At 41.0% G+C, this 26,179-nt stretch overlaps 1 protein-coding gene across 1 annotated transcript in view; it reads left to right on the forward strand.

Moving 5' to 3' along the window:
- Positions 1–1,535: 1,535 nt before the first annotated feature.
- Positions 1,536–26,179, forward strand: part of Prkacb (protein kinase cAMP-activated catalytic subunit beta) — an 85,664-nt gene continuing 61,020 nt past the window's right edge. The window contains exon 1 of the mRNA XM_052178977.1: positions 1,536–1,800. Within this exon, the coding sequence (XP_052034937.1) occupies positions 1,755–1,800 (46 nt within the window). The 5' untranslated portion in view covers positions 1,536–1,754. The remainder of the gene's footprint in view (positions 1,801–26,179) is intronic.

Here is a 26,179-nt window from a genome sequence, read left to right on the forward strand (position 1 = left end):
TGGCCCACTATAAGAGGGGCTACTTGCTCCTCCTCTCTCTCTTTGCTCTCAGCTCTCCCACATACTCTCACTTCTCTGCCCCTGGGGCTCTCCCCCCACCTTCACGTGGTCATGGCCAGCCTCCATTCTCTCTATTCTCTCTCTCTCTCTCTCTCTCTCTCTCCCCCCCCCTCTCCGTCCCTCCCTCCCTCCCCCCACTAACTCCCATCCCCTGCTCTGAATAAACTCTATTCTATACCATGCCTGTGTGTGTGTGGTCCCTCAGGGAGAAGAGGTGCCTGGACAGGGGCCTGCCTGGGCACCCCCTTTCCCACACCACTGTACCACACTCCCTTAATCCCCAATCCTCTCCCTTTTAAGTCCCCCTTCACTAGGGACTTTATGAGGAAACTAGTTACTATTTGTACAACAATTAAAACACAGTATACTTGGTGTACCTGCTTGGTAATTTAACATAATTGTCGATAATAGAAGTATGAATTTGTTTAGAATCTTCCAGTCGCCACTGCTTCCGCGCCCCCCAGTAACAAAACTTTAAAAATGTTCTGAGAAATCTCCTTAGCTTACTTTCCAGCCAACAACCATCCGTTCATTATAAACCAACTGTGGTTTGTGCTGTGGACACAAAATAAATTTACATGGTCTCTGTCTGCCCTTCCAGAAGTCAATCTTTCTGTTCTAAATTTGGAATGCTTGCTAAGATAGCAAAATCTCAAAAGAATACAGAACAAGAATCACTAGAGGGAATATCTAATAACCTCATGGAAAACTCAAGTACTCTAAGATGCATAGAAGCGCAACATCAATTGGGAATGTGTTTATTTTGAAATCTACACATGAAATTGGTGACTGTGATGATGCACATAATGTACTTGTGTAAAAACAGTAATACGTTCCCATATCTCTCCTTAGAAAGTCTGACAGAATTTGTGAGGGTAATCAGGTGAGACCGTGAAGAGCGAACTCGGGAAGGGATAACCTGTCAAGAAAGTTGGTGATTGACTTGGTGTGTTGGGAGATACCTAGAAGAGCGAAGGGAAGAAGTTCCAATGACAGCTGGGAGCAGAGAAAAGTCATTCCTGGCCAACGCTGACCTGAGGATCAGCGGGGTCCACAGGACGCGGAGGGACGCACGCACGTTCCTGCAGCCACGCATTAAGATCAGTGCGAGCACCCTTTGCGTGCGGAACGCGCGCCACACGGATGCGGGAGCAGGCCGAGCCCTGGCACTATGCCCCCCGCCCGGCTCTAGGGCACCGGATGCCACGCGGAGGAAGGATTTGGGGTGCTTCCAAGCTAACGGTCCCCACGTTCCTCGCTACCTCGAGATTAGCCTCCGAGGCCAAGTCCAGCATCCACCCGGGAGAGCAATAAGTTACTGCTTCAGCCCTGCACCGAGGGGCTCCCGCCCGCCGGGGGGCTTGAGTACGTCACTTCCGGCGCGTCTGCCCGGAAAGAGGCGGAGGTCGCACTCTGGGTGTGCGGCTGCTGTGGACGCGCGGTGTCGGGGACGCGCCTGGAGGGCGGGCTCGGGAAGGGGGAGTGTCCGCGCGCCGCCGCCACCGCCACAGTCCCGGTTTCTGCCGGAGAGCTCGCAGCATCGCTCGTAGATAGCCAGCCACTCGGTGCACCCGGACGCCGCGCTCCAGGGTCTGTGGGAGCCCAGCAAAAGCGGGAGTTGCTGCAGACTGCGGGGCGGCGGGGCGGCCCAGGTCCCCTCCCCTCCGTCATCCCTGCTTGCGGACTCCCGGGTCATGGGGAACACTGCGATCGCCAAGAAAGGCAGCGAAGTGGAGAGCGGTGAGTCGAGTCGAAGGCCCTGGCTGGGTTCCCGCCGGATGGGCCGCGGTGCAGCGCCCTGGGCCGGAGTCCCCCAAGGCCGCGAGCCACGGGCCGGGCCTTGCTGCGGCCGCGGCTAGCAGTTCTAGGGGCCCCGGGGGGCGGCCGCCTCCTTCTCTGACCCCTCCCCCACTATGGCTCGGGGGTGAGGGCCAAGCACCCGGGCTCGCTGGAGAGAGGGCAGCGCGGCCCCTGAGATCCCTTTTCTTACTAGAGCGAGGAGGGCTGCCACGGTCTGGAACGCTTCCCCTAATATGGTCCTTGAAAAGAAGTCCCTTTTGTGATCGCACCCCTAGCTCTTCTCCCTTCCCCAGAGCCCCCAACACCCTGACCCTCTTCTAAGGGAGCTACAGGTAGTTCGTTTGGATTGAGTTGGCTCTTTTTCTCCTTCTCCTGGATGTATATCAATTTTATCACAAGGTGAGTGCCGGTGTGGGTCTCCAAAGGTGCCGCTAACCCTCAGTGTCTAAGGCTCTTTCTTTCACGCAAGAGATTAGAGATGGCAAACATAAACACGAGCCTCAACTTTATCCATTCCAGGATAAAAAAGAAGTGAGACAGCTTCGCTTTTACTCTAGACATCCAGGAATGTTCCAGGATGCCTGTAAAACTTAGAGGTATTTCGCAGTTGAAGTGCTTTCTTCTGAGAGCCTAAAGTACAGACATTCAGTACTTTGTACAAAATTTCAAGACAAAAAGAGTCGTGGAAATTGCATTTCTGTGTAGCAACATGGTTTTATATGTAAGCATACACATATGAACGTGTCGTGTAACAGGTTGTGAAAAAAGTGTGTGCCATTATACGGTTCATATTATAATTTATAATTCAGAATAATTAAAGAATGGTCCTTGACTTTGTGGCATTGCTGTAGATAGATGACACTTAGCTTTTGAAGCAAGGCGGACAATTTGTTCACGTTTCTGTAAATAATATCTTCCATTGTGTCTATGTGTATAACAGAAGAATGGAGCTAACCTTGTAATTAGCTTGAAGCACACAGCTTTTGATCCATCCTCATGAATAAAGCAGAACTGAGTTGACAGAAAGGGTCTAGCTATTGCTTTTGTGGCATGTAAACAACAAGGCCAGATTTAATGGGTTGTTTCATCAATAAGGTTTGCTCCAGGAAAGTTACTGGAAGAGCAGCAAACTGTTGGTGACATGTGACAACCTAAAAGGCCAATGTAGAATTAGAACTTCCATGTTACCTTTATCAGCTGTGAAATGTAGTAACTCAAAGAATGAAGTACGACAAAATTTTCTATCCTCTTAACATTGCTTTTCCCTATTTCTCTGTACAGTGTATGCTAATTGTGTTATGACAATGTGCTTGATAGTTGGATCAGCCCAGTAATTTTCTTAGCAAGTGCTGTCTTGCACAGTGCTTATATTGTTAATGATAGTCCACTCTCTAGTAGTCTATACATTTCTGCTATTATGCTTCTACCAGGTTTCCCCTAGACGATGTGAATTTAAACTGGCAGCCATGACAAAGTCTTAGGTGAGTTTATTTATAGAAACTGAAGATCATTAGAATAATTAGCAAAATATTGTGAAGTGTCCAAAGAAGATAGCAGATGTCCCCTGAGAAATCATAGGAGACATTTATGGATGGGCCTTCATGGCTTCATGTGGAGAGGTGTTAGCTGATGTGTGCTGGTTCCGTAGCAAAGAAGTGGTATTATGTCATAAATCGTAATGACAGAGCATGTCTTACCATTGTGTACCTAACTGTTCTAAATATTTTTTCAAATTAGTTATTCTTGAATATTTGTGGCTCATATTTTAAATGTAATCATTTAAATTTCTCTTGATACACAGAATACACTTTTAGATGTATATGTGATCTTAAGAGTTTAGTCTATGCAATCATCCTAAGTCAAGACCCAACCAAGTATCAGACCCGAAAAAGCAAGGATTGAGATTATGTTATTAATAGGAGAGTAAAGAACAGCTCTGATGCTCTGACTGCATCCCTCATGACTAAGTAATTAATCTGTCCTCTTTTAGAGTACTTATCTCCTGCTTTGGGTTTCCTTGTAGACCTATGGACAAAATCCTAAAGTGTTACTATGTAGTATCAGGTGAAAGGCAGACTGTAAGTTCTGGAGCTGAGAAAAAATTACAATACCATCAGGGAAGTGTTTGATTTGAAGAGCTAATTAAAGATAGGAAAGTAAGGTCTGCACTTTGATGAGGAAGAAGCCTCCCACAGACAGGTAATTCTAGAGCTTAATTCTAAAAATACTTCCAAAGAATAAAGTTGAGTATAAAGATAAATGAGAAGGCTTTGGAGGTTTGTTGGTTTTTTATTTTGTTTTGTTTTGTTTTGTTTTGTTTGGGAGAGGTTGTTTTTTGTTTGGGGGGTTTTTTGCCAGTGTTGTTTTAGTTTGATTTAGTTTGGCTTGACTTTTTTGTTAGCTTTGACCATCCAGTGCTTGCTCCCACACCCACAAAATTCTGATCTCCACAGTTTCTAGAGATAAATTATTTTGAATTCCTCAAAGAACTGGGGTGTTCAAAGAACAACTTTTGCCATTATATAAGTGTCCTATGTGTTTTTAAAATTACTGTTGAAATAAATATCTTCCAAAATTTGAGTATACTTATTTAAATATCATTTAATATATAGAACCTTAAACTTTTAGGAACAGGAGGTTATGAGTCTCAGAGATGTTTTCAATCCTTGTAATTCGAGAATGTTTTATTTTTGAGTTAAGTATGTTACTCACATAGCCTTATTTAATACAAAAGAAAAACAAAAACCCCCCATGCTTTTCTTTTAATCTGGGAAGTGGTTTTTGTTCTTTTGAAAAATATATTACATCTCCAGGCTGTCTGCGGAGCGCTGTATTATAGATGGTAAGCACGCCCAGGTCTGGGGTGCACTGTTGGGTGTTAATTCTCCCATGAGTAGAGGCAGGAAAGCTACCCTGTAGCCCAGGGGTTATACAATTTGGAAATGACCTTGAAGCTTAGACTGCATGAGGTGGCACTCACCTTAAATCCCAACACTGGAGAGGCAAAAGGCTGATCTCTTGAGTTCAAGGCTAGCCTGTTCTATATAAAGTTGAGGGCAGCAATAGTGACATTGTGAGATATTGCCTCAAAAGAAAGAAAAGGAAAAAGAGACCTTGAGAGTAGGGAGAAACAGATCAAAGAAAGTCATTATAGATCCGTTTCATCAAATGCAAACTTCTTAACATTTTGGAGAAGTAGTGTGTGTCTGCTTCTCTGGGCGCTTTGCACACATTGCCAGACATACCTGTTCAAACCTTGTGGAATGGTTCTAATGTTGCCCCATTTTCAAAAATGGATAAAGAGGCGATGTGTAACATGTTAAAGGTTGCATAGTAGTTAACCAAGGCATGACATTTGAGCCTAGGCAGGCTGGTCTCAGAGCCTCTCTGACTGAAGGGACCTGCTGAGCAGTCTCTTTGAGTACCCAGTGGAAAGTCAGGTTCAGACACACGGAATAGCCAGCTCTTTGTTTAGTTTGTTAATGATTACTCACTGTGTTGCTTCCAATGATGACTATTTGGATCTGCTAACTATCTTAAATAAGAAAGATTATCATTCCTGTACCATTTTCTGGATTCATATAATAATCTAAAAATGGGAGGAAGGGCTAAATTACTTTCTTTAGGTATTTCATTTTCAATTCGGTAAAATGCTAAATTAACCATATATAATTAACTTTCTTCTTTTAAAACCTTCATTGTATATGGTTTATTCCTCATTTCTTATCTTCCTGTTAGGTAGCAAGTAAGAGGTCATTTGAACTTACATTGTTATTATTAATGAATTTAGAATTTTGCATCTTACCATGATTTTAAATAGTCCTATGATGATAGATATATGTTGCAGGAAATATTCAAAATGAAGCGCAAGTTTCCGAGCTATCCCCAGCTACTCTGCCTGGCAGTCTCACCGCCTCGTGGCTAGCCCCAGTCGGCAGTCTTCCCTTCTCTGGTTCTCCTGCCACAGAGCAGCCCACACCTTCTCAGCCATCCACCCACTGTAGTTGGCTGTCACAATTCTCCTTAACCTAGTAAATCAAAACTCTTGATGCTTATAATTAATCAGTCGGATTTTTATATCAATAAATTCCCAGTTCTCAAGATGCACAAACAATCATGTCAGAGCCAATTAATAACAATATAAATTGCCCACCTAGATGAGACAAATTGTCCTGTAATTATCTATCCCCTATAAGATAACCGACTAACTACCTGTGGCTGTTTGAAACCATGAGGAATCTGGTTGTCCTGTTCCTCCTCCTCTCTCCTCTCCCCATCTTTGAAGTTCTTCGCTCCACCTCCCTTTTCCCTGTCCAGTCTCAGGCTTCTTGTATTAATATTTAAAGTGACTAGACAGGGAAAGTTCTGCTACACTTCGATGCTCAGTGAAGTGGTTTCTACCTAGATGTAACTATTGAGAACTTGGAATGCATCTGCCACACTGAAAAACTGATAATTTATCTTGCATTTGTCTAGATGATGTTTGGCAGATTGACAGCCTGTTTTTGACAAGAGCTGTCTTTGCATATGATAAAAACGCCAACCCTTATTCTATAATTTTGGTAATTTGGTAATAATCATGAGTGTATTTAGATGAACAAAATTCTAGATATATGTTTTCTCAAGATCATCAGCATTTCTTTTAAATAACAATTTATAAACAAAGTGAAAAAATAAGATGTAGTAGTTTGATATACTCACAAAGTTCCCTTTGTAGGAACTTAGTCATAATATAAGAATGTATATTTGATTGAAAGTTTTTAGGATCAATTGTTAACAAGAAATGAATTTAGTTATCTCTTGCTTCTTATGTCTTTGCACTTTTTAATTATCAGATTGACACATTTCTTAAAGGGGAATTGGAAGTCGAGAGTTGTTAATAGACTGGCAGAGGAACTTGGGAATAGTCTTCTTTGGGTTAAAAGGAAAAAATCAGAATGAATCTGGCTTTGATTGATAAACACATATGATGTCATTTATTTCTTGACATTTATTTTTGTCTGGATCACTGTTTAGAATTATCTTCCATCTGGGAGTCATTTGTCCTTTTCTCCTGCTCGGGCTCCTCCACGGGACATAGGCAGATTCTTGCTTCCCACTTCTAGCAGCAGGATCATTGAGCAGCAAGAAAGCCAGCTTAGGACGGTTGGTCATGGCTGAGAGGTAGAAACAGCCCGGCAGGAGACTCTGGGTAAGCCAGGGTAGCTCAAGATTCTGATGGACAGTTAGAAGTTGACCACAGTTAATTGTGATATTCCACTGAATTAACAAAGCAATAATTGTCAATTCTGAGTTTAAGAATATCGTTACATATTAATAAATATGTTTGTGGCCAAATTTCCTCTGGCAGATATATTATAAATTTCCAGTGAAAAGTTATTTAAGATATAATAATACGGAATTTTTAAAAGATAAAAATGCCATTATTTACAGCATTTGATCTGTCTCGAAAAAGAATACTCCTTCTAGGTCTGGAGAGTCAGTTTAGTGAATAAAGTGTAGGCAGCAGGACCTGAGTTCACATCAGCAGAACTCATGGAAAGCCAGGCACAGTAGTGCACAATTATAATTTCCATGCCTTTATAGTGAAGTAGAGACCAGGCTAGGAGAATCCCTGGAAGCTGGCTTGGTGTACTGTGCCCCAACAACAGAGGCCCTGTGTCAGACAAGGTGGGCGTTGCGGGCTAACAGCTGAAGTGTTTCTTTGGACTCTGTATGTGTATCCACACTCACACACATATAATGCACATATTCTTCATGCTCCTCCAAGAGTATCTTGCAGTGGTGGCACACACCTGTAATACCAGGAGTAGGTGGGCTGGAGTAGGAGGATCATGAGCTACAGGCTCCCTTGGTCATATCATGGGAAACCTGGGCCCAGACATAAAATACTTTATAAAGCTTTTTTTCTTGTTCTTTTGTCCGTTTACTCATTCATTTATTCAGTACACATAAGTAAGCCTGTGTGTTAGAGTATATGTGATGATGTAAAAATAAAGATTGGTTATATCCAATTCTCAAACAACAACAACAACAACAAAATTATGTCATGAAAGGTTAGCAGAGGAGCCAAGAGAAGGAATAGTCTTTTCCACTAGGATGAGGTAGGCAAGGTTCAATAAAGACTTTCAAAGAGAGGGACCCTAGTGGGATACTGAAATGAGAAACATTCACCAAAGAGGCTATAGGAGAAAATCAAAGTGTGGAAACAGCACACTATGTCAAGATTAGGAAGAAAATTGCCTGTTCTAAATGGTAGGCTTTGGAGTTGGTGATAAAGATTGTATAATGAAAGAACTTAAAAGACAGAGACCACATGGGAAGACTCAGAATTTGATCCTAAAGACAACCATTACAGCCTTTTAAGTCAGGGAAAACGATCTGATAACATTTCTGTTATAAAAATAAATTGTTGACCTTGATGTGGATATTTGGCTCCAGTGGCCTTTGGTGTGTTTTAGTGTGTGGGATGCAGGCATGAGTTGCTTTCCTGTAGCTCAGATAATGCAAGGCTTGGATATTCTATTATAAATTAGATTTACTGGTCTATGTCTAAGCAAATGGTTTTGGGTTAAATTTAGGATTCTTTTAAAGACAGAAAAGCACCAATTGAAATACTGCACTAGTTATTCGAAATTACTTCTGCCTTAGAAATCCAGTAGAGACGTGATGTCTTACCAGGTTTGTTGTAGCAAGCATTGAGAGTGTCACATCTCACAGCTGTGCTTAAGATTCACATGTTGACTCTGGTGACTTCTCAAAGTTTGTTCTTCTTCTAAGGCAGTTGTTGAATTTCACTGTAAAAATTTATGGCAGACCTATCTTTTCCATGTGGATTTAATCCTGAAAAAAGGAGCCTTTGAGATTTGACTATTTAATGATCTCACATTATAAAATTAGTTTGTCATTCTTTTTTAGTAGGTGACCATATAATCATTACTAAGCTTCTTTTATGAGGGCTGGCTCTCTTGGTAATCTGTAACTGCCCGCAGTTACATCGAACATGTTACTTGGACGGGAAGCTGGGGATGTATGGGAAGGCGGCAAAAAGAGACGGAGATGAAGATAACACCTGCTATTCAAGGTCTCAAAGTTTAATGAAGAACTCCAAATATATATAGGCAGCGGGAAAAGTCTGGAAGCTTCTCAGCAGAATCAGTTCAGTTGCTCCACAGGTGGCTAGTGTTTCTCAGGAAACTGTAGGTCCTTGATGAACCATAGACTTCACCTTGGTCTGAGCACTCCATCCTAGGTGGAGGGGATTATGGCTGACACAGGAGTTCCCACTCAAAGGCTTGGGGAGGAACTTCACGTTGGTCGATGTCAAGTTCCTGCCATGTGGCATGACACCTCAATAAGGCTCTCTACAATTTAGCTCCTTGAATACCAGTTCAGCTTCCAAGTTGAGCAGTCATGAATATTCATAAGGGAGAATATGTTTCCTCTTCAGCTGTAGTTGTGAGATAAATCATCCTGCAGCTCAGTCTTAGACAGAAAATATCTGTGTATTTGTCATTTAGTCCTCTGATGCTTCTCAATGCAGGACTTCCTGTCTGCTTTGTATTAGGCACTGTGCTACGGATAGATGCAAATAAAAGTGAGACTTGATTCTTGTCCTCAAGCTGGAAGACAGCTACTCAGAACTGTTGTGGCAAAACATAGGACACTGGGCCTGGCCTCAGTGCTGGGCAGAAGTGAGGCATGCGACTATATAGGGAAGAGTGTAGAGTTCCTGAGTGGTCTGCAGTTGTCCGCTGAGTTCCATGTGTCACACCCTGTGTGCAGCACTCCAGTTACTGTTTGTTTTCTCTTCTGGACAATGTGATGTGTAGGGACAGAAACAGTGTCTACCAGCGTGTGTGCTTCCTAATACAAACATATTTTATTTGGAATTAAAACTCTTAACGCAGCTTTTCCTTACACACTGCTTGACTGGATTTCTGAGTAAAAAGAAAGGTAAAACAAAACTTCATTTTGTTTTTGTTTGTATTTGAGGGCAGGTAGGAAGACACTACTTTGGTTTTTCAGAAACTGATGTCTCCTGAGGCCTGTTATAGAAGTGTAAGCAGTATAATGAATCTACCATTCCTGGGTTGTTACAGGTCATATCATGCTACTTGCACCTTCTGAGATCACACACATACCTACCAATGTACCTGAGAAGGTTGCTATAGCATGCCTACATATGAGTCTGTGATGGGCGGTGGATGGAGGAAGAGTAATTTGGAACAAGTTTTATATACAGTTTGATGAAAAGACTAGCATTACCTTTTGAAAATAGGTTGTGGCAGAAAGCTGCTGCCCAGAGTTCTCGTCAAGCTGTTTCACCTCAGCTTGTGAGTGAGTGCACAGCTGTTTGATCCACCTGTGTGTAGAGAAGCCCTGCCAGAAAGTGTTAAAGCACATTAACTACATCTGTTACAGTATCTACAGTGGATTTCCAATAGTAAGCAATGGGCAAAACTTCTAAAACTGCTGACATCTATGGCTACCATGGAAGTAAATGGGAAGAGCCAGTGAGGGAATGGAAATAAGCAATCATTCACATGCAGAGTGCATGCTTCAAGTCTGGATTAAAACTAGTGCCCCAAGAAGCTGCTGTTGTGGAATTTCTGGGAAACTGTCTTTGCATCATAGACCCAAAAAGCCGAAATCCAAATGTCCGAAACCAGTTCTGAGATGCCTTCCTCAGCGGTCCTAGTGCTGTGAGCCTTCAGTAGTTCCTTATGTTGTGCTGACTCCAACCATAAGGTTATTTTGTTGCTACTTTATAACTGTAATTTTGCTTCTGTTATGAATTGTAATGTAAATGTCTGCTAGGCAGGGTATCCGATAAGCGACCCCCAAAGAGTTTCCCCAAAGCTTGAGAATTGCTGCCGTAAACAACAGAAGCCATCAGAGGGAAAAGGAGGAATCACAAACCAGTTTGTGGTATAGCCTCTTAACAATTGAAGGTCAGTAAAAGCCACTAACATACCAGAAGGGCTTTGAGCAGCTTATGTGTACAAAACAGTAAAAGGACTTCATGGCTAGGAAACTTTGTAAATGATAAAATGACTTAGTAGATTGATTTTACATTAAATGTAGTTAAAAACAATTTTTTTAACTAACAAGTACATATTGTGACAACAGAAAATTATGAGGCAGAGAACACACACACAGAGTCAAGCCTTTCTGTGGTTTCAACAGTGTTTCCCACAAGGCCGGAAGATGCCTTTTTTAATGGTTCTTTTCAGTTGGTTGCATGATTGAGTTAGACTAGTCCAAGTTAAAAGTGGACCCCACATGGTTACGGGTATACAAGTTGTGAGGGTTTTAAACCTGTGATGTGACAGGAAAATCTACTTATTGCAAGAAATTCTCACTTATGATTCATAGTGCTGCAAGCACTTGAAAGCCATGTGCCTGCCTCTCATAGACTCTCTCAGCCTGCCCAGTCTCTGTCGGGAGCTACCACATGTTCTAGGCCGGTCACTCTGTAGCTGAGATACATTTATGGAGATGCAGGCAAATTTCTTGTTGAACACCTTCATTAGTTCTTTTGTTTTTTTGTGACCATTAGCAATTCCTTGGTCAGTAGTGAGGGTCTTCCTGCTGTTTCTCTGTTGAGGTCTTACATGGGTCTAATCCTCTGTGCCAGCAGGAAACAGATCATCATCACCCTTCCTTGCATCAGTAAAGAGGCTGAAAGAGGATCTTCTGGATAGTGCATGTACTATAAGATTCCTTTTCCTTGCTTCAAGAGTGGGGCAGCTGAATTTTAAGTGATCTGGGCCTACAAAAGTCACTGAAATGTAAGTGACTCTGTTACCTAGAAAAATGTCTCTCACTTGTTTATTGTTCGTAAGTCATTTATTTATTGTATGGCTATAACTTGTTAAGTCCTCTTCACACGCTGGAGATTCCTACATAGTTAGCTTTCTGTACTCTATGATTTTAAAAAGCTTAGAGGTGTAGACTTCATTAAAATTAGTTCTTGAATCCTATATCCCCGTATGACTAAAATTGCCATCTTCATAATAATGCACTAGAATCTAGCTACCTGGGTTGTAGGATAGTGTGGTTATGATGGTCAGGTTCTACTCTGATGTCCAGTCACCACTGCAGAAGCTTTTAGATTGAAACTTGTGGCTTTCAGTCCATGTCACAGTAGTCTGCAGCCTGTCTTCATTTTGGCATAAATAGTTCAGGATCCATTGGTGTAAATCTTTCCTATGGACTTGTGAAGCACCATCACAAATCCTGGGTCATCAAACCTCTATCTACAACCTCTGGCTCGGGGAGGGGGGGGTGTCACTTGCTTCTTTCTGTAAGTGATAAAACTTAAAAGAGATTTGTTCCATAGATGTAAAACTCGGAAATTTTACCATGCTCTGTCATCGAAGCCTGCTCTGCATTTCCCTGCATCTTCATCATTATTAACCCCTTTTCAGAAGAGATTGTCATTATTAAGTAATAGCCAGTCATTGACTACATCAGACTTTATTAAGCTCCTCTGGGAATGTGCAGGTGATGAATCTAACATCTGTGCCTAAGGTTCCCGAGGGATGGAGTCTGTCATGGTAGGAAAGACATGGTATGCTGCAGGTTCAGGAATATGGCTGGTGACATTTTCATCCATACAGGAAACAGAGCTTGCTTAGTATTTTGACTCTAGAGTGTGCCAGGGTTGATGGATCATGCAGTGGTGGGAACTAAAATCATGGATGGTTTAATGGGTGGAAAAAAAAATCAAACTTGGGAGCTGGAGAGATGGCTCAGTGGTTAAGAGCATTTGCACCCTTGCAGAGGACCTAGGTTCAATTCCCAATGCCCACGTGGTGGCTCACAAACGTCAGTAACTCCTTTTTCAGATGAGGTACCGCTCCCACCTAGCTTCCACGGGCACCAGGCATGCACATGGTACACAGACATTCATGAAGACGAAACATCCATATGTATACATTTTTAAGGAATTGAATTCCATTTGTGAGTGTTATGGGGGAATACTTTATCTTTACTGCATTGACCATTTGGGGGTAATAGCTACTTGACCTGATGAGGTTGCTTTTCTTTAGTAGAGAACAGTTTAATGTATCAAAGTAATATAACTTCTTTTAAAAGGTGGATGTGTGCCTGCGCACTCGTGTGGTGTGGTGTGGTGTGTGTGTGTGTGTGTGTGTGCGCGTGTGCACGCGCACATGTAGGTGACTCTGAAGGTCAGAAGCGTCAGATCTCTTTGAAGCTGGAGTTACAGTCTTGAGCCATCTGAAATGGATGCTAGGAACCTAAGTCATACAAACCCTCAAACACTGAACCATCCCTTTAGCCCCAAAATTAAAGCATTTGAAATGGGAAGAGAAAATTGGTCTTAGGGAAGTAAAATGTTTTCCTTACCCTTTGAAAACACTCATCTGTACTACTGCTGCCTGTTGTTGGTTTTATTTAATCTGTGGCTTGCTTCTCATTTACCAAAAGCATGGACGTCACAATCTCATTTGGTTCTTACGCCAAGCATTCATTTTAGGTGGTTTCATGACTGGGCCTCAGAAACATTCTGTGTTATATCTATAACCTCCTTCCCTGTATTTCATTTGGATACCTCATCTCGTCAAGAACCTTGTCATATTAATGAACTGCTCTCTGATTGCTAGGGTAGCTATCAATTCTCTGAACACAGTGTCTTCCTTCTGGTTGCCTTTAAAATGTTCTTATATGTGCATCCACTCATTCTCACTTCATTTCCTTCTTACCAGTTAGGGTGACATGGAGATCAGAATCTTTGCAAGTCTTCTTATCGTATCTGCTTGATAAACCCAACTCTGAGAGGCTCCGCTTTCTTCATCTCCTCAGTGCTTTCAGCCAAGATTGAACACTTGGAGCAAGCCATGCAGAAGGATGCTCTGAATTCACTGTCATCTTCAAGTGGGCTGTCAGCAAGACAGTCAGACTACATATCTCTGAACAACTCTCGTTCTTTATGATTCCTGGTTCATTCTTCTGTCTGGCTTCTACACTATCTTCCTCTTCTAATAACAGTCAGAAACACCAAGATAGGAAGTTACCTATGTCTCTTATCAGGTTTCATCTTCAGCTTATAGTTTGGAGATATTTCATATTGACCAATCTAGGAATTTTGGTAATTTTATTAATTCTAAGTTGTATATGTGTGAGTGTGTGTCTGTGCTTAGATTATTTTTGTTGTTATTGCTACTGTGACATTATCTGAGAGCATTCAGGGAGGAAAGATTTGTTTTGGCTTATGGTGTCAGTGATTCTCAGATCGTGGTCAACAGGCTTTGCTCCTTTGACCTGTGACAAGGCAGAGCATTGTAAGGGTTGGCATGTATGTAGTATGGCAGAACTTTACATCATGGCAGCCAGGAAGCATAGAATATAGGAAGGCAGACTCTGGATCTCAATGCTCTTTCAACAGTTTGCCTCTAGTGATACCTTTTTCTGATAGAGGAAGATCTTTTCTTTGTCTAGTAAATGCAGATTATGTGTTTGTATACATATATACACATACACACATATGAATATACTGTGTGAGCATATACTACTTATATGTGTATCTCTCATATGTATAAGAGTCTGTACATATAAAATAGAAAATGGGTGTCCTGTTAACTTTAGCTGTCACCTTCACATAGCCCAGAGTCATCTGAGGGAATGGTACCTGGGGAATTGCCCAGATCCAATTGGCCTGCGACTTTATTTGTAAAAGATCATCCTGATAGATGATTAATTGAAGTGTGAGGGTCTAGCCCACTGAAAGTAGCAGCATCCCTAAGTAGGTTGATCTGTGCTATAAGAAAGCTAGCTGAGTGGGAGCCGGAGAGCAAGCCAGTAAGCAGCAGTATTCTACCATGATTCTTGCCTCCAGCATCATGCTTTGAGTTCCTCTTCTTTGTTCCATCAATGAAGGCTTGGGACTTGAAAGTGCAAGCCTATTATCTTTTCTTCCCAAGTTGCTTCTGGTCATGCCATTTGTCACAGCAGCAACAAACAAATCAGAATAATGGGCGGTATGTTAAAAGTTCTTTTTAGACTCTTAGCCACAGTGTGTCTCCAAGCAGTGCAGAAAGCCAGCTATACCCCCAGCACCCAGCAGCCAGCGAGGAAGAGGCAGTCTGCACAGCACAAGAGGCCAGCTATACACCCAGCAGCCAGTGAGAAGGAGGCAGCCTGCACAGGTAAGACCGGCCCTGCAGTCTGCAGGCCTCTGGCAAGAACCTTCTGTTTTCTGCCTCTGGATCAGGAACACCCTGGCCACAGTGCGCCATCTCCAAGCAGTGCAGGAAGGAGCCAGCGAGGAGGAGACAGTCAGCACAGCCTCATCCAGGGCCACAGAGGTACATACCCAAATACAACTATAAGAGAGTGGGTCTCAGCTGCCATCTTTGCTTCTGTGACTGTGCAACAGATTGGTAGGCAGGTTTCACCAGAGTAGAGGATCACTTGGGACACACCACACCAGGACTCCACCTGCACCCAGGAACTCAGCAGCACCACAGCAACTTGTGCCAGAGGAAAGCAGCTCACCCAGGGTTGCTGAGATAGGCCTGCAGGCACACAGGAGGGGCAAACTCCAGCCAGTGACAGCAGGATCAACTAACACCAGAGATAACCAGATGGCAAAAGGCAAACGTGGGAACGTTGCTAACAGAAAACAAGGCAATACAGCACCATCCAAATCCAATTCTCCCACAACAGCAAGTCCTGGATACCCCAACACACCAAGAAAGCAAGATTTGGATTTAAAACCACAGGTCATGATGCTGATGGAGGACATCATGGAGGGCTTCAAGAAGGACATAAATAACTCCCTTAAAGAAATACAGGAGAACACAAGTAAATAGGGGGAAACCCTTGAAGAACTAAGGGAAAACACAACAGGTGAAGGAATTAAACAAAGCCATCCAGGATCTAAAGAAGGAGGTAGAAACAATAACGAAATCACAAAAGGAGACAACTCAGGACATAGAAAACCTAGGAAAGAAGTAAGGAGTCATGGATCCAAGCATCAACAACAGAATACAAGAGATAGAAGAGAGAATCTCAGATGCAGAAGATACCATAGAAAGCATTGATACAATAGTCAAAGAAAATGAAAAATGCAAAATGCTCCTGACCCAAAATATCCAGGAAATCCAGGACAAAATGAGAATACCAAACCTAAGGATTATAGGCATAGAAGAGAGTGAAGATTTCCAGCTTAAAGGACCAGTAAATGTCTTCAACAAAATTATAGAAGAAAACTTCCCTAACCTAAAGTAAGAGATGCCCATGAACATACAAGAGGCCTACAGAACTCCAAATAGGTTTGACCAGAAAAGAAATTCATCCTGTCACATAATAATTAAAATACCAAATGTACTAAACAAAGAAAGAATATTAAAAGCAGTAAGGGAAAAAGGTCAAGTAACATATAAAGGTAGACCTATCAGAATTACACTTGATTTCTCTCTAGAGACTATGAAGGCCAGAAGAGCCTGGGCAGATGTCACACAGACCCTAAGGGAACACAAATGCCAACCCAAACTGTTATATCCAGCAAATCTTTCAATTATCATAAATGGAGAAACCAAGGTTTTTTTCATGACAAAAACAAATTTACACAGTATCTTTCCACAAATCCAGCCCTTCAAAGGATAATGGATGGAAAACACCAGCAAATGAAGGGAAACTACAAACAAGATAAAGCGAGAAAGTAATCTTATTTCAACAAACCCAAAAGAAGATAACCACACAAACATAAAAATTACATCAAAAACAGCAGGAAGCAACAATCACTATTCCTTAATATCTCTTAAAATCAATAGACTCAATTCCTCAATAAAAAGACATAGACTAACAGACTGGATTCTTAAACAAGACCCAACATTTTGCTGCATAAGGAAACACATCTCAGTGTCAAAGACAAACACTACCTAAGAGTAAAAGGCTGGAAAACAGTTCTCCAAGCAAATGGTCCCAGGAAACAAGCTGGAGTAGTCATTCTAATATCAGATAAAATAGACTTTCAACAAAAAGTCATCAAAAAAGATACAGAAGGCCACTTTATACTCATCAAAGGAAAAATCTACCAGGAAGAACTCTCAATTTTGAACGTCTATGCCCCAAATACAAGGGCACCTGCATTTGTAAAGGAAACCTTACTAAAGCTTAAAGCACACATTGCACCCTACACAATAATTGTGGGGGACTTAAACACCCCACTCTCTTCAATGGATAGATCAGGGAAACACAAACTAAACAGAGTCACAGTGAAACTAACAGAAGTTTTGGACCAAATGGATTTAATAGATATCTATAGAACATTTCATCCTAAGTCAAAAGAATATACCTTCTTCTCAGCACCTCATGGTACCTTCTCCAAAATTGACCATATAATTGGTCACAAAACAGACCTCAACAGATATAAGACGATTGAACTAATCCCATACCTCCTATCAGATCCCTAATGAATAAGGGTGGTCTTCAATAGCAACAAAAACAACAAAAAGCCCACATACACATGGAAGCTGAACAGTTCTCTACTCAATGATACCTTGGTCAAGGAATAAATAAGGAAAGAAATCAAAGACTTTTTAGAATTTAATGAAAATGAAGGCACAACATACCCAAATTTATGGACACAATGAAAGCAGTGCTAAGAGGAAAACTCATAGCTCTGAGTGACTACAAAAAGAAGCTGGAGAGAGCATACACTAGCAGTTTAACAGAACACCTGAAAGCTTTAGAACAAAAAGAAGTTAATACACCCAAGAGGAGTAGAAGGCAGGAAATCATGAAAATCAGGGATGAAATCAACCAAGTTGAAACAAAAAGAACTATACAAAGAATCAACAAAAGCAGGAGCTGGTTCTTTGAGAAAATCAACAAGATAGATAAACCTTTAGCCAGACTAACCAGAGGGCACAGAGATAATACTCAAATTAACAAAATCAGAAATGAAAAGGGTCAAACAACAGAAACTGAGGAAACCCAAAAAATTATCATATTCTACTACAAAAGCCTATACTCAACAAAAGTGGAAAATCTGAATGAAATGGACAATTTCCTAGACAGATACCAACTACCAAAATTTAATCAGGATCAGATAGACCATCTAAATGGTCCCATAACCCCTAAAGAAAGAGAAGTGGTCATTGACAGTCTCCCCACCAAAAAAAGCACAGGACCGGATGGCTTTAGTGCAGAATTCTATCAGACCTTCAAAGGAGGCCTAACACCAATACTCTTCAAACTATTCCACAAAATAGAAACAGAAGGAACATTACCCAACTCGTTCTATGAAGCCATAATTTCGCTGATACCAAAACCTCACAAAGATCCAACAAAAAAAAGAGAACCTTAGACCAATTTCCCTTATGAATATCGATGCAAATATACTCAATAAAATTCTTGCCAACCAAATCCAAGAACACATCAAAATGATCATTCACCATGATCAAGGAGGCTTCATCCCAAGGATGCAGGGATGGTTCAATATACGGAAATCTATCAGTGTAATCCACCACATAAACAAACTCAAAGAAAAAAAAAACACATGGTCATTTCTTTAGATGCTGAAAAATCATTTGATAAAATTCAGCATCCTTTTGTAATTAAAGGTCTTGGACAGAACAGGAATTCAAGGCCCATACCTAAACATAATAAAAGCAATGTAGAGCAAACCAGTAGCCAACATCAAACTAAATGGAGGGAAACTTGAAGCAATCCCACTAAAATCAGGGACTAGACAAGGCTGCTCTCTCTCTCTCCATATTTATTCAATATAGTACTTGAAGTTCTAGCCAGAGCAATTAGACAACAAAAGGAGGTCAAAGGGATACAAATTGGAAAGGAAGAAGTCAAACTATCACTATTTGCAAATGATAAAATAGTATACTTAAGCAACCCAAAAAACTCCACCAGAAAACTCCTACAGCTGATTAACAACTTCAGCAAAGTGACTGGATATAAAATTAACTCAAGCAAATCAGTAGCCTTCTTATACTCAAAGGATAAACAGGCTGAGAAAGAAATTAGGGAAATGACACCCTTCACAATAGCCACAAACTATATAAAGTATCTTGGTGTGACTCTACCCAAACAAGTGAAAGATCTGTATGACAGAAACTTCAAGTCTTTGAAGAAAGAAATCGAAGACCTCAGAAGATGGAAAAATCTTCCATGCTATTGGATTGGCAGGATTAACATAGTAAAAATGGCCATCTTGCCAAAAGCAATCTACAGATTCAATGCAATCCCCATCAAAATCCCAACTCAATTCTTCATAGACTTAGAGCAATTCTGAAATTCATCTGGAATAACAAAAAATTCAGGATAGCTAAAACTATCCTCAGTAATAGAACTTCTGGGGGAATCAGTATCCCTGACCTCAAGCAGTACTACAGAGCAATTGTGTTAAAAAGTACATGGTATTGGTACAGTGACAGGCAAGTAGGTCAATGGAATAGAATTGAAGACCCGGAAATGAACCCACAGAATTATGGTCACTTGATTTTTGACAAAGGAGCTACAACCATCCAGTGGAAAAAAGATAGATAGCTTTTTCAACAAATGGCACTGATTCAGCTGGAAGTCAGCATGCAGAAGAATGAAAATTGATCCATTCTCATCTCCTTGTACTAAGCTCAAGTCTAAATGGATCAAGAACCTCCACATAAAACCAGACACACTGAAACTAATAGAAAAGAAACTGGGGAAGACCCTTGAGGACATGGGCACAGGGGAGAATTTCCTCAACAGAAGACCAATAGCTTATGCTCTAAGATCAAGAATTGACAAATGGGACCTCATAAAACTACAGTTTCTATAAGGCAAAGGACATTGTCAAAAGGACAAAACGGCAACCAACAAATTGGGAAAAGATCTTTACCAACACTACATCTGACACAGGCTTATATCCAAGATATACAAAGAACTCAAGAAGGTAGACACCAGAGAGCCAAATATCCCTCTTAAAAAATGGGGTACAGAGCTAAACAAAGAATTTTCACCTGAGGAATATCGAATGGCTGAGAAGCGCCTAAAGAAATGTTCAACATCCTTAGCCATCAAGGAAATGCAAATCAAAACAACCCTGAGATTTCACCTCACACCAGTCAGAATGGCTAAGATCAAAAACTCTGGAGAAAACAGGTGCTGGTGAGGATGTGGCGAAAGAGGAACACTCCTCCACTGCTGGTGGGATTGCAAGTTGGTACTGCTGGAAATCAGTCTAGCAGTTCCTCAGAAAACTGGGGATACTTCCGGAGGACCCCGCTATATCTGGGCCTATACCCAGAGAATTCCCCAGCCTGCAATAAGGACACATGCTCCACTATGTTCATAAGCCCTGTTTATAATAGCCAGAAGCTGGAAAGAACCCAGATGTCCTTCAACAGAGGAATGGATATAGAAAATGTGGTTTATATACACAATGGAGTACTATTCAGCCATTAGAAATAATGAATTCATGAAATTCTTAGACAAATGGACAGAACTGGAGAACATCATCCTAAGTGAGGTAACCCAGTCTCAAAAGAACACTCATGGTATGCACTCACTGTTAAACAGATATTAGCCTAGAAGCTTAGAATACCCAGTACACAATTCACATATCAAATGATGCCCAAGAAGAAGGAGGGAGTGGCTCCTGGTCCTGAAAAGGCTCAGTGCAGCAGTGTAGGGGAATACCAGGACAGGGAAGTGGGAAGGGGTGGATGGGGAACAGGGGGAGGGAAGAGGGCTTATGGGACTTTCGAGGAGGGTTGATCCAGGAAAGGGAAAATCACTTGAAATGTAAATAAAGAATATATCGAATAAAAAGAAATTTCTTTTTATGGCTATGAGTTTTGAATGTTAAATCAATATTGACTACCTAGGAAATACTCAGGTGGATTGTGAAATATTATCATTTTGGATCCTTTATGTAGAAGTGGGTTTGTTTCTTTTTTTTATTTATGACTTTTTTGACTAGTGTTTTCTAATGTTTTGTTTTCAAATGTGGGAGCTTTTTGTTTTTAGTTTCGTTGAGATTAGAATATATTTTGAAAACTTTTCAGTCTTAATGGACTCTTTGGCGTTCCTCTTTGGACTTAGAGGGACCTGGGAGGGAGAGATGAGAGGGAGGGAAAAGGGCTGTGGTTCACATATGGAGGAGATGTCAGGAATGTGCAGAGTGTCAGGAATTTAAAAGGAAGTGAGTAGCAGTGGGGGAGGGGGAACTGGAGGTAGCTGCTAAAAAGTCCCAGATGCCAAGGACCCAAGAGGTTCCCAGGACCCAACAGGGAGGTCATTAGCTGAACAAAGGAAAGAGTGAACCTGTAGAGACCATAACCAGTGGATAGGCATGGCTCCCTGTTGAGGGATGGGGCCAACCACCTACAAAAAATATTAATCCAGAATTCCTCCTGTCAAAAAGAAGTGCAGGGACAAAGAGTGGAGCAGAGACTGAAGGAAAGGCCATCCAGAGACTGCCCCACCTTGGGATCCATCCCATCTGCTGACACCAAACCCAGACACTATTGCTGAGGCCAAGAAGAGCTTGTTGACAGAAGCCTTGGTATAGCTTGCCTCCTGAGAGTCTCTGCCAATATAGATGCGGATACTTGCAGCCAACCATTGGATTGAGCACAGGGATCCCAAAGGAGGAGTTAGGGGAAGAACTGAAGGAGCTGAAGGGTTTTGCAACCCCATAGGAAGAACCGCAATATCAACCAACCAGACCCCCCAGAGCTCCCAGAGAGTAAATCACCAACCAAAGAGTACACATGGGGAAACCCATGGCTCTAGCTGGATATGTAGTTGAGGATGGCCTTATCCAGCATCACTGGGAGGGGAGCCTCTGGTCCTGTGGAGGCTTGATGACCCAGGGTAGGGGAATGCTAGGGTGCTGAGACAGGAGTAGGCAGGCAGGTAGAAGAGTACCCTCATAGAGGCAGGGGGAGGAAAGGATTTGTGGAGGGGAAACCGGGAAAGGGATAATATTTGAAATGTCAATAAATAAAATAGCCAATAAAAAATGAAAAATGTGGACTTGGTGATCTATGTATATATGGGATACACGTGTGTCACACAAACCACTATATAGGGGATATAATTGCTTCTGATAGATATCCTGTTGACCTTTGAAGTGTGTGTATGCTCTACTTGTTGCTTACAATGTTTTTCCATTTCTCAAGCATCACACAGTTTTAGATAAAGTTAGTCACGATTTGCATCGATGTTACTTATTTTTGTTAATTATCTTTTAATGTTAATTATAGCTAAATATTTAAAGTCTTACTGGATCTGAGTGCTTTTCAGTCTGCCAAAGTTCATTTTAAATGCTTTTGGACTTGAAGGCAGATGATTTGTGGATCTTTTAAATTTTACTGGTGTCTTTATAATATTTTCCTCTAGTATATGTATGACATACTTTTCTCAGTAGGCTTTTAACTTCTCAATACTTCTCTAGAGAATTGAGATTTTGCTAATCAGCTCTAACAGCCTTTTTTTTTTTGGAAAGTTTCCTTATAGATGTAGGTACTTGGTAATATATTAGGCTTTGTGCTTGTCATACAGCCAGTCTTCATGATGTTTCAGACATTCCTGTTCAATGCTGTGCACTCACTGTTGATTTCAGTTTTGCTCTTGTCTAGTATCAGATTATTACTTTATAAGGTACAATGAATACTAAGAGCCATGCCCTGCTATTCATCATCCACTTTCAGTCTCAGCTGAAAGTCTTTAATTTGAAATATAATTAGAATTCCATAGCTCTTTATTATGGTTATTCTTTGCTATTAATTGGATACTGAGGATACAATTGGGTAATAATTTACAGTGATCCCTAAGATTTCCTGAAACCCAGCTGTCTGTCAAGGTCCCTGAGTGTCAGAAGATACTGACAGTGACTACAGTGGGAGGATCCAGGACTGTGCTGGACACAGGTCTTAGGATCACGATGGTTTATGGGCAGGGGTGTAATGTTGAAGATCTTGAGTGCATTACTTGGACTGGTTTGGAGATATTTTTGAACACCCTTGTCATCACCTTTTTGTTTTCTTTGTCACAACATGATCTATGATTAACTTAGCCCAAAAGTTGCTCAAACCATCCATAGTACTCATTTCTTTGATTGAAAAAAGCAAGATAGGCTTGGTATCCTCATAACTGAGTCGCTCTTAAAAGTAAGCTTAAACAGAGTAGATAATACATATAAAAGTAAGATAATATAAGTTATTCTTGGTTTTGGAGTATTTTGGAATTAGGGCTTTTGTTTGTTTCTTTCTTTGTTTTTCATTTTAAGATGCAGAAACTTAAAATCAAAGGACTAAATTGGAAAGGGAAAAGCCTATGCTGGGAAGCACCTGTGACCCTGTCACTGTGAAGAGCAGAGGTGAGTGGACCACAGGGTCAAAGACAGTTAGGTTACATAGTAAGATCTGGTCTCACAAAAAAAAAAAAGCAAAACCAGAAAGAAAATATTTTTCAAGTAATTTGAGAGCAAAAGTAGTAAGATTGACTTTAGGCATAATAAATGCTGAAATGCTGTAATTATCCTTCTGTCTTTCTTTGTCTCTGCCTCTGTCAACTCTGTCTTAGAATACTAATGTAACCTTTCTGTTCCTCTGAAGGTGGAGTTGAAGTAACTTGAACACTGCTGCCTGCCACAGATGAGCTGCAGACAGCAGAGAAGCAGTCAGAGTAGGGGCTTGGTTTGTGTGTCATAGCTCATCAATAGAGTCCAGGCGGTGTGCTTTAGAGCTTTCCTCTTCTGCTGCCACGGAAAGGAAGATGTGGAGTGAACCCCCTGTGCCTTCAGGCGTGCTCTGTTCGTCATCGTTTATACCGTTCCACTGCTAGTCCCCAGCAAGCACATTGGCTGTATGCTCCATCTCAGATAATGCTGCCATCATTGATAGTCATGAAAACACAGCTTTGAACCAAACAGAGACACCTCAGATACCATCAGGTCTCTGGGTATTTGCTCCAGTCATTTCTTCATGATATGCACCTTGAGTTCCTGCAGTTCCGATGCTGAATATCGTTAACTTCCATAATTATACTTTACATAAAATTATTGAGGGAAGCAGAAAAAAACCTTAATGTTTATATAAACACACAAATCTAGTCTTAGATTTTTTTCAAAACCTACTTTATTTAAAGTTCTTAAACACGTCCTTTTAACTCACCGACCAGAAGTAGGGAAAAAAGAAGGCTAAATGGGAAAGGGGTGTTATAGACGTGTTTAAAATAGTTCCTTAGGGAGACGCCACTCTTCATTGTCAGGGTACCAGCAGTCCAGTTCTATAGCAGACACCAAGCATGGATCAGTAGTGGTATGGTGGCAGAAACAGCAAGCCTCTCCCTAATCACAAGTGGCCAGAATGTCACAAGAAGGTCTTTGGCTAAGTGAAGACCAACAAAGACCAGCTAAGACCAGAGAAGCATTACATACATAGCATAGCAATGCAAGAGCATCCTTTCACTGTCTGTGATGTTCCCAATTATATTCTTTCTAAACATCATGCGCCCTCTCAAATGTCTGTTCTCAGCAAAACATCACATACCCTCTCACAAGACAGCTTCCAGAAAAAGTCACATGATACAACTGAGTTGTTAAAGAAACCTTAAATTTCTACTCACACAAATATACATGCACACATAAAACTTAGGAGGTGCTACTTCTAGATAGTCAGTTTGTTTAACAGTACAGCATATAAGAGTATCATGAAGTTGGTTAGGAGCTGTACCTTTCTGCCATTGCCTGGCATCTCAGTGTATATTGCCAGCCTGGGAAAAGATGAAAATTTAAAACTTAAAATATCAGTTTCTACTGAGTGAGTTACTTTTGCACCCTTATAATTTAAACCTTTGTAAATCAAGGATCATTGGATTGCTGAAGTCATCTATCTGCTTTTGTTGTCAGTATTGAAATTACCAGATGATACACACTATATTATGCGGATCTGCAATGCACTTCACATCCCCATCTTACAGCAGGAAACTGCCTTGCTGATGAATCACCCAAGGATAGAAATCCTTCTCTTGTCTATTATTGCAGTGAAATGAGGCATCAAGAACACCCAGGAGGCACGCTCAGCTTTGTGTTAAGGAATTTATCATGATGGTAGAAGCCATCTCTTTCAAGGTCTTAGCTTTATAAAGCAGAATTTCAGGGCAGCGAGCAGACTTTTTTCCAGTGACTAAAATATGGCACTATATTCCAATGACTCTAACATGCTTAATTTTTTAACATTGGATATTTGATAGTAGACTGTTCTCTAAACTTTATGGTTTCATACTTATAGTCAACTACACAGTTATGACAGACTTATCGTTGTTATATACGCAAATCCTGAAATCAGTAGCCACGGCTTAGAAGAAAATGTAGGAAATGATAAAGCCCTGCAAGAAATAATTCAGCATTGAATATCTATATTATTTTTATATCCTAAAAGAATAAAAAACTGACGTAAAAAATTCAGTAATGACTGAGTCACAGATTGTTTCAGAAGTTGGTATCTGAATATAAATGGGTTTGAGGAATTCTTTAGTATTTTTTAATGTTTTTTAAATTTTATATGTGTTTAAAACAATATAAAGTTAAAATCTAAAGAGTTCTCTTCATAAATAACTATAAATTATAATTAATAAAGCACACCATCATTAGCTGTCCACCTTTTCCCTTGCAGTACACGAAGGAATGATAATTTTTGGGATTTATAATCACAACTAGTGCATAGAGTAGTGAGGTCTGCTGTCAGCTGCAGTTCCCAAATACATTTCTGCAGCGGAAGAAATAGCATCGCTTGCTGGTCCTTGGTAAGCCTCAGTCCTGTGTGAGCTTTAAGGTCTCAGGGCATTGATGGCAGGAGCCAGTCCTGCTGAGCAGCTCGCTGACTCTTTGTTTTTCAGACAGGCTCTCATATAGCTCAGGAGGTAGACTATTCTCCTGCCCCACTGCTCATATTATTTTTCTTATATTGATTATGTAAGTGAGTATTCAGTTTGGAATTTTCCCTACTTAATGCTTTGAAATGATCTGCAAACTTCTGATTTGTTTTTCGGTGTAAGAATATTGGTGGTTTATTGACTCATCTTTAATAATCTGACATTTCATTGTGTTTTTAATTTAACTTTTATTTGAATGTTTTGACATGTAAATTGTATTCATAAACATTCAAATTATGCCTTGGTGATGTCATTCTTTCATCAGCAGTCCCTAAGCATCTTTGTTATGGCCAAAATGACCTCTTTGCATCTCCATTCCCCTCCAGAATGCCTTAGCTCTTTCCCTTGCACCAGAGAAAATGCAGTGTGAAGGAGAGGAAGGGCAGTTAACAGTGACAGTGGTTGT

Source organism: Apodemus sylvaticus, chromosome 4 (genome assembly GCF_947179515.1).
Source record: "Apodemus sylvaticus chromosome 4, mApoSyl1.1, whole genome shotgun sequence".
NCBI classification, from domain to species: domain Eukaryota; kingdom Metazoa; phylum Chordata; class Mammalia; order Rodentia; family Muridae; genus Apodemus; species Apodemus sylvaticus.